The sequence below is a fragment of the Cupressus sempervirens genome, chromosome 1, assembly GCF_028749045.1.
Source record: "Cupressus sempervirens isolate cs-2001-9-10 chromosome 1, ASM2874904v1, whole genome shotgun sequence".
NCBI lineage: Eukaryota > Viridiplantae > Streptophyta > Pinopsida > Cupressales > Cupressaceae > Cupressus > Cupressus sempervirens.
The window spans coordinates 194,651,973-194,666,394 of record NC_143118.1 but is presented as its reverse complement, the minus strand read 5'-3'; the positions used below and the strand labels follow the sequence as shown (position 1 = coordinate 194,666,394).

Genomic DNA, 14,422 nt, shown 5'->3' with positions numbered 1-14,422 from the left:
AACATCAAAATGACTCTAACAAATACATGGCGGAAATATGTAAGTGGCTATAAAAAAGTAATAAATCATAATCATATTGGAGGATGGAAGTGGAGGTCTATAGAGGAGACAAATTTGGCAAAGCAGGAAAAACAAATCTTTGAGCAATTTCTAAATCAAAGGGAAGTCAAACATAAAGAAAGAAGGGATAGATTGATTTGGGAAGCTTCCAAAAATGGGATATATTGTGTTAAAAGGGGATATAAATTGATTATAAACTCACAAAGATGGGAAAAGATCGATAGTCCCCTAAAACTATGTTGGGATTCAACATGCTTACCCAAAGAAGGAATATTTCTTTGGGTTGCATTGCATAATAGAATTCTTGCAGCAAACCGATTAACAAAGATGGGATTTGAGGAACCCTCTAGATGTCTATTATGTGAAAATGAATAGGAGATGATAGATCATTTGTTGTTCCAATGTTCATCTGCCACTCAATGTCGAAATTGGCTATGTCAGAACTTCAATTGGTCAACAACCCTACATAATAATCTTTTGAATCATCTAAAAAGCTGGCCCAGAAAGGGAAAATCTAATAATTACAAAAAACTATGGAAAATCTCCCCTACTATTATTTTATGGGAAATTTGGAAGGAAAGAAACAAGAGAATAATTGCTAATGAAAAAATGACAATTACCTCCTTTCTAAACAAAGTGGAAGCCAGCATAGTAGAGGTAATCAATAATCATTTAAGGAATATGCTCATTGAAGAAGGTATCTTCTCAGATTGGGACACAAACATGCATAAAAATTGGAAGACTCTTATTAATCCCCCAATGACCTATCTAAAGCTAATAAAAAAGCAAGAGAAGAGTATAAATGGGAACCTCCCCCATCAGGATGGGCAAAATTAAATTTTGATGGAGCATCTCGAGGCAATCCAGGAGAGATAGGAATAGGATGTACCATTCATCTGGAAGATGGATCCTAGAAGGTGAAAATAGACAACTACCTAGGGGTGTCTATGAATAACTTACCAAAGTTAGAGGATATGTCTGATGGTCTTCTGATTAGTTTGGATTTAGGTATAAAAGGACAAATAATACAAGGAGATTCACAAATAATATTAAATGCAGTCAAAAAGAGAAGTGCACCAAATTGGAATATGCTTTAAATTTAATAGACAAATTTGAGGGAACAAGAATTTGACATATATTCCAAGAAGGAAAAAAGTAGCAAATAGATTAGCAAATCAAGGGGTTGATGATGAAGACTTTTTTATTAGGAATGATCTAGTTTTCCATGATTAGCTAAAGCTTAACACATCTACCAGCTCTAGAGTACTTATACTCTAGATAGATAAATCTCATATAAGTTTTAGTTTCTTTGCTTTGATTTTTAGAATTTAAATTTGAATTTTAGAAGGTAAAGAACTATCTAACACAATTAAAAAGATAAATATGTTAAATATCCTATAGTCATAATCTAAAATCACTAATAAATATCTTAATAAGGCATTTCAAATTTATAGCCTAAAACACTAAGCCAAAGAAACCAAAATAAATTTGGAAATTGGCAATCATTACATATTATCATATTATATTAGGGCTTAATACATATAATGAATCTCTTAAACTTAGGATAAAGAACCCATGATTATAGAATTTTGGATATTAACCTTTTGTGAGCTTGAAGTGTAAATGAATTTTTAGGGTTATTGTGGGTTGATGTAAAACATGTGCGTAAAGAAGATAATCAAACAAGTTAACGACTCCAAATAAGAAGCACCAACATTTCAAAGAACGCAATTCAGAGGCTATAAACCTCCTATAAATCCATGCGAGAGAAACATCAATTGTATGATATTCAATTATGTAACAAGAAAGGATTATTTGTCATAGACCCTAATATTAAGGGGTGATTGTATATTTTCTAAAACTTTGTAATGATAGTTCTAAACTAATTTTAATGTGAGAGAGAGTATGCCCTCTCAAAGACCTTTCTTAAGTCACAGAGGTGAATGCATTTGCATGAAATAGGGACATAAATGTCTCGGGCTACACTGGAGATTTTCTTCCTCGTTCTTTTCCCTCTACAAGCACTTTGAATGGGAATAACTTGTAAAATATTTTGAATATAATATATAGGGTCCACTCTTTGCCTTTAACCAATAAAAAAGTTAGTGAATTGTTTAGGGGAAATCAAATATTATTTTATTATTTGAATAGTGTTGTAAGTAATGTAGTTTTAGGAATGATCAAAATTAAATTATAGTAATTTAATATGGCATTTTATTTATTTATTTAAATATTTAATATTTCTTGTTGTATATATTTTTTTAAACTTTTAAATGAATTTATTTAAGTATTTTATTTAATTTCCTTTACATTGTATTTTAGATAATTTTAAAACTTAAATTATTGATTATTTTAATATTTTAATGACAATGTATAATTATATTTCATATAATATTTTCATATTAATTTCTAAATTAAATGATTTTTAAAATAAATGGTGGTTTTACCTTGTTTCACAATGCTTAAAGCTCATTTGAAGGGAACTCAAAGCGATTATAAAATTCTTCTGACTGACAACAAATTAATGAGGGTTTGTAGGTACCACTTTGTGATGATCAACCACTTTTTCTTAGAGTAATTATTTGTTTGCACTTATTAATTAAATCACTTTGATTTAATTAAATAAGTTGCCTATTACTCTAGTTTGCTTAAGCTATCTTGTAGGTGCATATAATTAATATTTTATTAATTATATTGTGCAACCTAGCTTTTTTAGGCTTTAGGGCTTCCGTTCACCTTTAAGGTTGAACTCTTGTAATTCTTTTTTCAATCAATCAATCTTGGAATATAGTTTTTCTCTCATCTTGTTGAGATTTTCCAAGCTCTACTTTTTCCTTCTTTTTCAGTTTCTCTTCAGTAGGTTATTTGCATGCAGGTGATCTTGGCAATTTGTGAAGTTGGTTTTCACAACTTCTACATGGTATCAAAGCCTCCCTGCTACTTCTCTGTTGAATGATTTTTGAAGCCGTGATTCGAAGACACAAACCCTAGTTTGTTTATGCTTTTTTCTTCAATCGGGAGGTAGAGCAATTTTTCATAGCACTTTGGGTCCAAACAGATGCTGTCGTTGGATCCGAAAGGCTATTTGCAATCAGGATTCATATAAAACTTGTCGATTTTAGAGACAAGGCTCTGAGAGGCAAAAAAAATTAGTCACAGGGCCTTCCGTACAACTATACGGACAATTTAATCCAAAAAAAATTTTTAAAACATTTTGGGCTGCACCACCGTGGCACCGCCCAGCAGCCATCGCGTGGCCGCTTGTGCTCCACCAGGGATAGGCCGCACCACCCACGCAATGCTCAACCCTAGCCGCAGCCCACGCTCCACCCTTCTCAGCGGCATCTCTCTATTCCTCTACTCCGGTCGGTGGTGCCTCCTGTGTTCTCCGCTCCCGTTTGCGCTCAGCTGGTGTTTTTCGCCCCTCTACGACCAAAGCTCCACCCGCCTACTCAGTAGCCTGTGTGGAGTCTTTTGAACAATTGGCACAGTTACTGAGTGCCACGTGAGCATCTGCCACATGGACCCTACCACATCACAAGCACACGTCAGCCTCCTGCCACGTGACCTTTTTTTTTGCTTACGATGGGCTCGTGGCCGTCAAATTTTTTGCCATGAAATGCTGACATCAACACACCTGCATGGTCTCCAGGGTCCTTTTTTGACCTACTCGCGCCTTTTTGGCCGTAACTTGAGCATACAAAGGTCTTTTTTCGATCCGAAAGAAGCGTCAAAAAGCTAGTTTTGAGACAATGACAGTGTTGCAAGAGTTGTTTGGTTTTGATGCAGTTTAGTTTCTTGTTTTTGCAGTTAAAGTTCGAAGTTCTATTTTTGACTCTAGCGAGCGTTTCTTGTACTCTATTTTTTGAAAACGTGGTATTTTTGGAAAGCTGGTTCTGTCTACTTTTCATCAATGATGTAGTTTCTTCCAGATTCTACCCCATGCTCTTTCTATCATATTTTTGACATTTTTTCTCTATTGTGGATATCTTGGTTGTTTCAGGTCCGAGGATCATTTTCTTGGCATAGGATCTTTTATTTTGAGTTGTACTATCTTTTGTATCATCTTTTTTCCCTTTCTAGTCATAGTTGATATCATTTGTAAGCATCTTTATGCAAACACACTGAGATAAAGTGCCACTCTTGCGTTTCGGGATCCTTTTCATCATTGTGATTCGTTGTACTCGCACTATTTTATAAAGTGCCATGGGGGGGGATAGTTGATTTCCGCTTATAGGCCCTCTTTCTCTTTTGCCTCTTGCAGTGTCAATGATACGTGCCTTTATTAATGTCTGTACCTCACTCTTGATGTGTTTGGTTCCTACGTTGTAGGAGATTTTTTGGCCCACCTTTTCAGCTGTCTGTCACCTCACCTGCATTAAGGGGGGGTTATATTGTTGTTCTATGCTTCTTTGGTTGATGGTTTGTTGGTGTGAGCTATGTATTTAGTACCTGATCCTACATACTAGGTGATTGCAGTGGCTGGCTACCTATGCATTTCGATGAGATGGATCATCTACCATATAGACATGCTCGATTCGTGCCTTCTATTTCCATGGAGGTTCTACAAATCAACATTTTGATAGAGTTTTGCGGTTCTTCATGCTTCAATGATTCTCTTCTAATGTCTTTGTTCCTTCTTCTAGAACATTCTTTGCTATCTCTTTTTGGAGTAGGGTTTTTCCCATGTGGTTTTCTCTATTTGTCCTCTTCATAGAGATTTTTTTGTATTGGGTACCTGATCAAACCTTGTTGTCGAGACCCATCTCTTTTCTGCTTTCATAGCTGTGCTAGGTTAGCTTACCTCCTGAGCTTCGCTTAAGGGGGGGTGTTAGAGTAATTATTTGTTTGCACTTATTAATTAAATCACTTTGATTTAATTAAATAAGTTACCTATTACTCTAGTTTGCTTAAGCTATCTTGAAGGTGCATATAATTAATATTTTATTAATTATATTGTGCAACCTAGCTTTTTTAGGCTTTAGGGCTTTCGTTCACCTTTAAGGTTGAACTCTTGTAATTCTATTTTCAATCAATCAATCTTGGAATACAATTTTTCTCTCATCTTGTTGAGATTTTCCAAGCTCTGCTTTTTCCTTCTTTTTCGATTTCTCTTCAGCAGGTTATTTGCATGTAGGTGATCTTGGCAATTTGTGAAGTTGGTTTTCACAACTTCTACACTTTTGATATAAGGTCAAGATCACCTTCCCTTTTTACTTTCTCTCATATTTGAATATCTTAATTTTTAGCATTGAGAGTCCCCACAATAACCATATTCTACATCAAGGGTTAATTTTGCTCAAATATGAACATTCTAAAGCTAGGGTCTTTGAGAACCCTTCTAGGGCTCTCTCATCCTCTAAGGATGACAGTGTAGAGGAAGAGGAGGAAGAGGTCTCTCCTTCCCTTCCCAAAACCCTAAAGTTGTGCCAAAGAATTTACTTGCAGGAAAGGACTCTCCTTCAAATGGAGGCGTTAAGTCTATCAAGAAGGACAATGGGGAAAGGGAAGGTCTTGGCCTTAAGGTATTTGATAGTTCCCAAGAACATTATGTTCCTATTTCTCATCTTGACTCTGAGAACTCTCTCTTCCCTCATGACAAGGAGGTTAGCTCTTAATTGTCAATAGATTTGAGCCGTTGAGATTTTCAACCCAAGCACAAGATTACCTTTGTGATTTTGGAGACGACCAATTATAGTTCAACGTATTTTTTCAAACTCATCAAATGGGCTTTTCATGAAATTAAAAGCCTTAACCTCAAGTAGAGAGACCCTTATTCAAAGTTTGAGCAATTACATACTAAGGAGGATACTAGGAATAAAATACAGGTTACTACAGAGCCCCCTCCTTTTGATGGTGTGAAGGGAAAGCCTCAAGCAACCTCTGTTATGCCCTTTGGACTAAAGATGAAAAGAAATTAAAAACAAATAGTCTATCTAAAAATGCGGAAGCAATTGAGAAGATGAAAGATGGATTTGACAATGAGTTTGGAGAAGCAAATTGGAGGATTGAAAAGTACAAGTCAACCTTGCACAAAATTATGGAGTACAGTCATGTAAGGTTATCAAGTTCTCTACTAAAAATAGTCACCTTGGTGACCAAGCTGGAAAGAATTCATCAGGACATGGTCGTCGATCTGGACCAAGAAACGGAAGGCACTGAGGAAACTTTGGGTCTGAGCAAAAGGACGAGAGCTAGCACAAAGAAGACTACAAATCTATCTCAAAACATTTTAGATTTGAAAGGAAGCAGCCCATGGGATGAATCAACTTGAATCTGAAGTTGGCAAGACCTTTAAGAGCCCAAGATAGTATTGTTTCTTTTGTTGGTTTTATAGTGCTCTTTTGTTGGCTTTTTTCTAGAGTTGGGTTGGGACCTTTTTTGTATATTCTACTCTTTATTAGTCGTGTAGATTTTTTGGTCTATTTAGTGTTGTTGGACAATTAAATACATATCAAATGTAATTCTCTTGTAAAGGATATCATGTCCCTTCAAAACTTATTTTGAATTAATCAAAAACTAAAGTTGAAAGTTCTCATGAACGTTTAAACTCAACACCTCAATTACAATTTAACCAATAATTTTTTTTATAATACTTTTAACAATTCCAATTAAGAAACTTAAAAATTCTATCTTTCTTTAATATTATTATATCCAATTAAAATCATGAAATACATTTGTAATACCTTTTACAACATCCTATATATATAAAGTCAAGTATAAAATTTTCACCCAAAATATATCTAAACAAAATGCTCAAAAAAATATTAATAATTTAAATGGAAAAATAATTTTAATTAGATATTTATTTTACTTTTTAAAAAATGAATGCCTACAGCAAGACACCAAATGCCTTATGTTTGATTTGCCCACTGTTGAAAATCTTTTAATAGAAATGAAGTGTACTAAAATCTTTTGATAGAAGAGAACCTATGGGATTCCCTCAAAGGCTTTAAGATTGCAAGATTGGGTGCACATTACATTTATTCAAAGTTCACCAATTGTCTGTCCCAATCATGGCACAAAGCAATAGTCAAATCCTTCTGGTTTACTGGTTCAGATTACACATTCCCGGATTTCGAAGGCACCAGAGCGGTTGAAGGGGCTCTGCATTGATTCCCCTCTCCACCATTCGATACCTCCACTCGTTCAATCTGTCAATGGCCTCTGCATATCTTTTCATCCCACTGGAATCCCTGTTCCCCGACCACAATGACTCCGCCATTGCAGAAGCTCTCGGCCATAATCGACCATCCAAAACTGTCAAATCCACCTGTTCAGACCACATTGCCACTTCTCCCCCCAAAACAAGCCGAGCCTCATCCTTGCTCAGTCCATACGCAATATCATAGTCATAGATCCGATGCCAAGTCTTGAAGGGCGCGCACCATGATCCACCATCAGGGTCACTGACGAGCTTATCGTAGCTGCTATCATTGCCCACCCAGCCCCCGTGCCCGCAATCCAAATAGAAGAAATCCGCGGAAGAAACAATGGCCCTGTATCCGGCCGCCGTAATACGCTTTGTATTGTTGGGGCCGTTGTTCCATGTCTGAAGAATTGTGGTCTCTTTGGGCAAAGTCTGGGGTTTCACCTTAATTGTGTCGTCCAGAAGTACATCTTCCCAGTACACTGCGGTCTTGTTATTTAGGGCTGTTATGTATGGATGTGTTGTGGACACGAATTTCTCCAGCAATTCCTCGAAGGTTCCTCCATTGGCTACATATTTTTGGATCTTTGGGTTGGTTTTCCAGCACCCTGGAACTACCTCGTCTGCGCCCCCATGGTAGAAATTTTCAGGGAAGAGGGCTGCCACTTCTCCCACAACGTTCTTTACAACCTTGTAGGTTTTGGGTTCGAGAGGGTTTAGCTGCCCGGCGCCTGGCTCCGAGGCGAGGCGATCGCTCCAGTTGCTGCCCGGGTCTGACCAGAACATGCCCGCACATGTCACAATCTCTGGGTACGCACCTGCCCATGATGCCGAGTGGCCTGTATTGACATCAATTCAATGGTATTAGTATTCTCTAGAAAATGAACACAATTTTGTCTCAATGTTGTTCTAGATTTGTTCTGCATCTTAATATATAACTTTTTTCTCTTGTTCTTGCAGACTTTTGATTCAATTTACTGCTCACAATACCTTCAATCTATTCTGGTTATTAATGGGCATTGATAATATAATTTCATATTCCTATTTTCAATCTGTAAACAGCGGACTTGACGTTTATATCTGCTTCACGGTCACTAGTTTGTAATTAGAGGCAGCAGGTCATAAGAGTGCAGAAGATTTTACATTTATAGTTCCGAACTATCTCCACTTAAAAGAAACGGCAACGTCTATACAGCCACGAAAATGCACTTTCTTACGAAGGAGAGGACTTTAGAATTTTTTTTAAAAGTTAGAAAAAACAATGTAAAGGGAGTGCATGCTTCACTTTATGTTCAGCATTAAAAAACTCTTCTTTTAAGACATTTTTTATTTACAATTCCAAACTATCTGCACAGCATTAAAAAATTCTTCTTTTAGGAAATTTTTTATTTACAATTCAAAACTATCTGCACAGCATTAAAAAAACTCTCTTCTTTTAAGAGATTTTTTATTTACAATTCCAAACTATCTGCTTAGCATTAAAAAACTCTCTTCTTTTAGGAAATTTTTTATTTACAATTCCAAACTAAGAAGGATGAACAAATTGAAAATGAACCGGTTTGCTTTGTGGGTAAATAGTATTAGAGTGAAACACCTTTTAACTATTAAAAAATTACTCCCTTTTTTAAGTTCGCGATCCTTCAAACATCTGAAAGGGAAAAATGATCATACGTAAAATAATGCTCTGGACATTAGGGAAGCTTCCATTGCTTAAAATTATAAGTAATACTTTTATGTGTTGAACGTTCAAACAGCGTCACAATAATTTGTAGATCAGGGAAGCTCAAATTATCAATTGATATTAATAAAAAATAATATCCAATTAGTTTAATAGTTTTCTAACGAAGAATGGACAAGGGATACCGGATAAGAATAAATTGTAGACTGTTTTTGTAACCATGGATGAACAGAAGAAATTCTAGGAAATAAACAGAGAACAACAAAATACACACTAATTTGGGCTGGTGATGAGAAGAAGATAATGGCCGCTATGGTAACAACATATATTTGTTTACGCCACTTTTCCTCTGGACTGTTCCGTTTAAAATACAATGTATACCTATTTGTTTAGGTTATTTGTTTTTGTTTACTTTCCAGATGCTAGTGCTATTTCTGCAAATATCTTTTTAGCTTAGTTTGCTATTGGTTTCAAAGGTGAGTTTCATTGTCTCGCAATGGACTCGACTTAGTCCTTTGGGTGGCACATTGTCCCATTAAGCAGAGCAAAGAACATTATGGGCTGTAGGTCTTTCATATGGCAGGGCTGGTTAGCTAGTTGGGGAAGCTATCCCCTCATTCATGGTGGGGTTAGTGAATAAGGAGTGGAACCTATCACTTGCCAGTTACAGGTTGAGTAGATGTGGACACTCACTTTGTAGTTGCATGGCAAGTTACGTAGAGTAACAGGATTTAGAGCTATTTGTAATAGCATAATATAACAATGAGTCGGCTTATTGACCCCTATGGATTATTTAACGCGGATTTAAACTTTACGAAATTCGGATGGCTGGCTATGCCATTGAACACTGAACACAGTTACGAACCCCATGGACGGCTTAACCCAGACTCAGAACTAAGACATTCAAATGGCAGGCTACATAAGTTAAATCCAGCTACTAGCTACATATAGTCATTGACTACTTAATTAATTAAGTGCATAGAATTTTTCTGGATTTGATTGTGTTGTAATTTTTGCATCAATTACAACACAATCAAATCCAGAGAAATTCTATGCATTCTATGGATTGTGCAAATCTGCTCTCTACTACATAATTAAGACTAGATATAACTAAGACTTTCAAGCTGCAGGCTATGCTATTGAAAAGATATCAGCTTTGAACATAATCCCAAGAGTTTCTGTTCAAGGTTATTTACAATTGAGTAAAGCTACTCCTGAGGCTAATAGAGGGTCGTTTGAACAAATTCGTATTAAGAGATTTTCACCCAAAGTGAATGTTGTGCTTGGATTCGATTGTGTGTGAAATTTTAACAAAAAGAATACAAATATATAGAATGTAAGGGATTCAAACTTCCAATAAAAGAAAGTCTATATAGCAGTTCCAATGTTATGCTTGACCCACTCGACCGTCTTTCCTAACCTAGAATTGATATTGGTATTATTATCCAATTGGTATTATTACATAAATTAGTATTTTTATCTTTTATACCCTTCCCTTCTTTAAATTCAACATTTCCAATCACACTCCTCCCATTCATTAACCTGCTAGAGTAAGCCATGTCATGCCTTGCCCTCTATTATAGTTGTTGAATAGTAATATATTTCTAATTGACTACTGTTGAAATACCCCTATCGAAAAAGCTTGTATTTTATCTTTATACTCCGTTTTTTTTTAAATTCAACATTTCCAATCAAACTCCAGAATCCACCAGAATAGAAAAAGCCAGTGAACTTATGAAGGATATGTGATAGCATTAAGGTTATCTACATCCAGGAGAGCAACTGCGCAAGGATTAAGTGGCTGAGATGTGAACCTAGGCTATTTAAAGATTATCTGCCACTGAGCAGAGGTACCACCTAGGGGACTGGGCGGGATTTGAACCGTCCTCAGGCCATTACGATGATTAGGTCAAAATAAGAGTAAGAGTAAACAAAGACAATATGCCCTGCAGAATTTATTGTCTTCAGATCCCAGAACAGGGCTGGATGGATTCAAATCAAATATTTTAACAAACGCTGCATTACCTGGGGTGTCGATTTCCGGAACAACGCGGACGCCGCGGTCCCGCCCATATTCCACAATTTTACGCACATCCTCCCCTGAATATCTCATTGCGGGCGAGTATGCTCCTGCCCTTGCCAGGCCCGGCTCGGACACTAACTCCAACGGAAACGACTGCGAATCAGTAATGTGCCAGTGGAACACATTGAGCTTATTGAAACCCATAGCCCTAATAGTCCGCAGAATGTCCTTGACTGGGAAAAAGTTCCGACCAGTGTCCAGCAAAACCCCTCTGTGCGGGTACAGCGGGCGGTCCACAATCGTGACAGGGCGCTGAATAAAGAGGGGCGAAGCAGAAGAATATGAATACCTCACGAGCTGCGAGAAGGTCTCGAGACCCCTCATGGCTCCCCATGGCGTCTGGGCCGTCAGATTGGCCGACCCGCCGCTCAGGACCGCCAAAGTGTAGGACTCGTCCACCCCATGCTGTAAATCGGCCTGCAGATCATGGACCTGTACGATTAGGTTTTCCAACGGAGGATTCCCCGCCGGCGAAGAAAACCCTGATATGTCGTAGGCGGACGATTGAATTGGAACCCAGCGCTCAGAGAAAATGAGGCACCTGTATTGATTGACCGCATTTCTGAGATTTTTGTGTTGAGGACTAATGATCCGGAAGCTCGGGGACAGGGGAATTGGGTTCGAGGTTTTCCCCCATTTTACGGAAACTGGCTTTGGCCATACATATACTTGTTCTTCCTCGTCTGCCCCTTCCGCTACTCGCAGTACTGCACAGAGAAGGGTCGACAAATATAGAGCCCTTGAGATCTTCATTTCCTGGATTGATTGATCGAACACAATTTTATATGGGTTTTCTATGTGTCGAGTTGTCGACAAGTCTATATTTACTTTGACTTCTCGTGGGTGTTCCAATGCGTCACGTTGAAGGTCGACGATTTTTATGTCGCCCAGATTACAGGATAAGCGAAACTTTGGCGTAAGTAAGGCTGGGGTCCCATGGGCACCCGCTCGCTTAAAAATAGAGCGGATGCCGCTGAACTATTTTAGGAACATTTAAAAGAGAGTGGTCTTATGGGCATTACGTATAAATCTGCTTTAAAAAATTAGCTCCTAAATTGAAAGAAATATTAAAAATATAAATTGTTGTTTTTTATAATTTTTGGTGGGATGATTTCAATTTGGAAGGAAAATGAAGGTAGGTTCTTGCCAAGTGGTAGATTTCTTCCCTAAACAATAAGGGCTATTTCCAGCCCCCCACCTTTTTCATTCGCTCAACTAAAAAGTAGGGGCTCCTAATTAATAGGAAAAGATTCCAAATTAAGCTTTAGCCCCCCCAAAATATTATCATGGGACTTGCAGCTCCTTAAATATAGAGCCCAAGCCCCTCGTGGGACCCCAAGGTAAGTGGATGATTAGCCGTGGAGCCATAATGATCAGGCAAAACCAGAAATGATTAGGCTATTTTCTCGACTTCTTAGACTCGGAACTGATCTTATTTGACTAGATACATAAATCAATGCTCTCTCATCGGATCTCCCACGAAGGTGATTGAATCCACCTTTTTCAAGTCTTTTTTCAGATATGTACTGCTTGCTGGTCGATAAATGAGTTCAATGGATATGTCAATTTTGTACCAAGCTTAAGGAGGTCAAAGTGTGTGGGCTCATATCGATAGGGTGATTTTATCTTTTCCATTATAAATTATCTAGATATATGTAAAAAATTACTAGATCATTTATATTTTTTATCTATCTTTCACTTAGTTAATTGATGAGTTCCCAAAAAAAAATTAGGAATATTGATAGTCATAATATCGGCGTAAGGTTTTGTAAATGGTTTAGCAAGTTAAATGGGCTTAACCTTGGACGAAATTCTATTATTGAGTGTGTCTGAGTTGGAGTAATAGTGGGATGGATGGCCTCTTGGGAAACTCTAATACTTTACCTCTGTGAGTGTCATTGGCAATGACTATGCAACGACGAATTTGGTAATTCATACAAAGGAAACACTTGCCTTTTTTTTCCTTGAACTTGTAAAAAGTAGTATGTAAAATATCAAATTTGTTATTGGATAGCCACTACCAATGTCACCTATGTATAATGAATACTAAGTGTTTCATTCATTTTGAACTTATGAAGTATGGATCACTGAATTGGACTCATAAATTACACGATTGAATCCTAATAAGAATATCACAACTTGACTTGTACTAGAAAATGTTGCCTACTTATCAACTTCTTAATAATTTATAATAATTAACAAAATCGCAAAAAAAAAAATATGCTATGCTTGAATGGTTCAATTCTTAATATAACATAGTGGATGATCGTGAAGTCTTAAAAACATATAAGTAGTGCCCCAACATCAATTCTAAAGTTGAAGAGGATGAGTGTCGCATTTAAATGTAGAACTAGCCTTTTTCCCAAAGTGTTAGATGGTCGAGACACAAACATTATCAACTCAAGCCAACTAAATTCATGATTTCTATGGCCCCAAACCTCATAGTGATATCAGATTATTAATAATGCTAAAGTTTGAAAGATGTGAAAGGAATAAAATAAATCTACGATAAAACTACATCAACTCAACCTCTTGTACAAATAAGGTTAGTTTTATGTTTGTACTTGGCTATATTGGGGACTATGGCCTTTGTTATACTCAAGTTCACTTATAGACCATGAATGCCAAAAATGAGCTTAGATTATCAAGATGTCATTATAATCTCAGAATATAATGCCTGTCCTAGTTCGCATTTTGTTGTTGTTGCCGAACTCTTTTAGGACAGTTTTATGATGATGATAATTAGTAACATTATTTTGAGATTATTAGATATTGTTTTAGATTCAATTTATTATATGATGAGATTACTTGGTACTTTATGTTTCATGTATGCATGATGATTATTTAGTGATTTTAGTTATGGATAATGATTAGTTAGATGATTTATTATCATATGTGTTTTCTTATGGATACTTACCCTATACTTGCATGTGTATGGTGTGCGTGTTTGTTTTTTTTTTGTATGGCATTTCTGATGTAGTTAAGGAAGGGAGTCGTAGTCACCTATTAGTCAGGATCTACATGATGCACCACTTCCTACCATTGTCTGTTTAGCTTAGTATATATTTTGCTTGTACATGCGTGGATTTTATGCAGGTTGCAGGTACTGGGTATCGACTTCCCTGAATTGCCAAGATGAGCATACCCTATCGCATTATCTCAATGGTAAGAGAGTGGAGATAAATTCTCAAGTCCAAATCTCAACCCTTTAAGCCATTTGTTCTAATTGAAAATTAGGACAAGTATCTAAGTTGAGTACCCTCTGAATACGTCGAATGACGTAATTCGTGATATTAACCCCTTAGTTTGATTTTGTATGTGTTTTGCTTTGATGGATTTTTGTATTTGACTTTATGAGTCTTTAGTGTATTTTCTATTAATTAAGCCTAATTAAAAGATTTAATTAATGGTTTAATTTAATGAAAAATTAATATGATATTTATTTTATTTA

At 36.6% G+C, this 14,422-nt stretch overlaps 1 protein-coding gene and 1 long non-coding RNA gene across 2 annotated transcripts; one reads left to right on the top strand and one right to left on the bottom strand.

The window, feature by feature from the left end:
- Positions 1-6,834: 6,834 nt before the first annotated feature.
- On the bottom strand, positions 6,835-11,818 carry LOC149576773 (beta-hexosaminidase 2-like). The gene is made up of 2 exons (XM_089819834.1): positions 10,914-11,818; positions 6,835-8,049 (listed from the first exon to the last, which is right to left on the bottom strand). Exons 1-2 carry the CDS (start codon positions 11,722-11,724, stop codon positions 7,109-7,111), a joined length of 1,752 nt encoding a protein of 583 aa, XP_089675960.1. The 5' UTR covers positions 11,725-11,818; the 3' UTR covers positions 6,835-7,108.
- Positions 7,943-8,553, top strand: LOC149576774 (uncharacterized). Its single transcript, XR_016362216.1, has 2 exons — positions 7,943-8,071; positions 8,171-8,553. It is a non-coding gene; the product is annotated as an uncharacterized LOC149576774 (long non-coding RNA).
- Positions 11,819-14,422: the final 2,604 nt, after the last annotated feature.

Bases quoted from the DNA above. Each gene is read 5' to 3' on its own strand.
- LOC149576773 (XM_089819834.1), bottom strand. From the start codon at position 11,724: ATGAAGATCTCAAGGGCTCTATATTTGTCGACCCTTCTCTGTGCAGTA. The intron at 8,050-10,913 runs GTAATGCAGCGT...ATGTCAATACAG, and splicing joins TCCGGAAATCGACACCCCAG to GCCACTCGGCATCATGGGCA.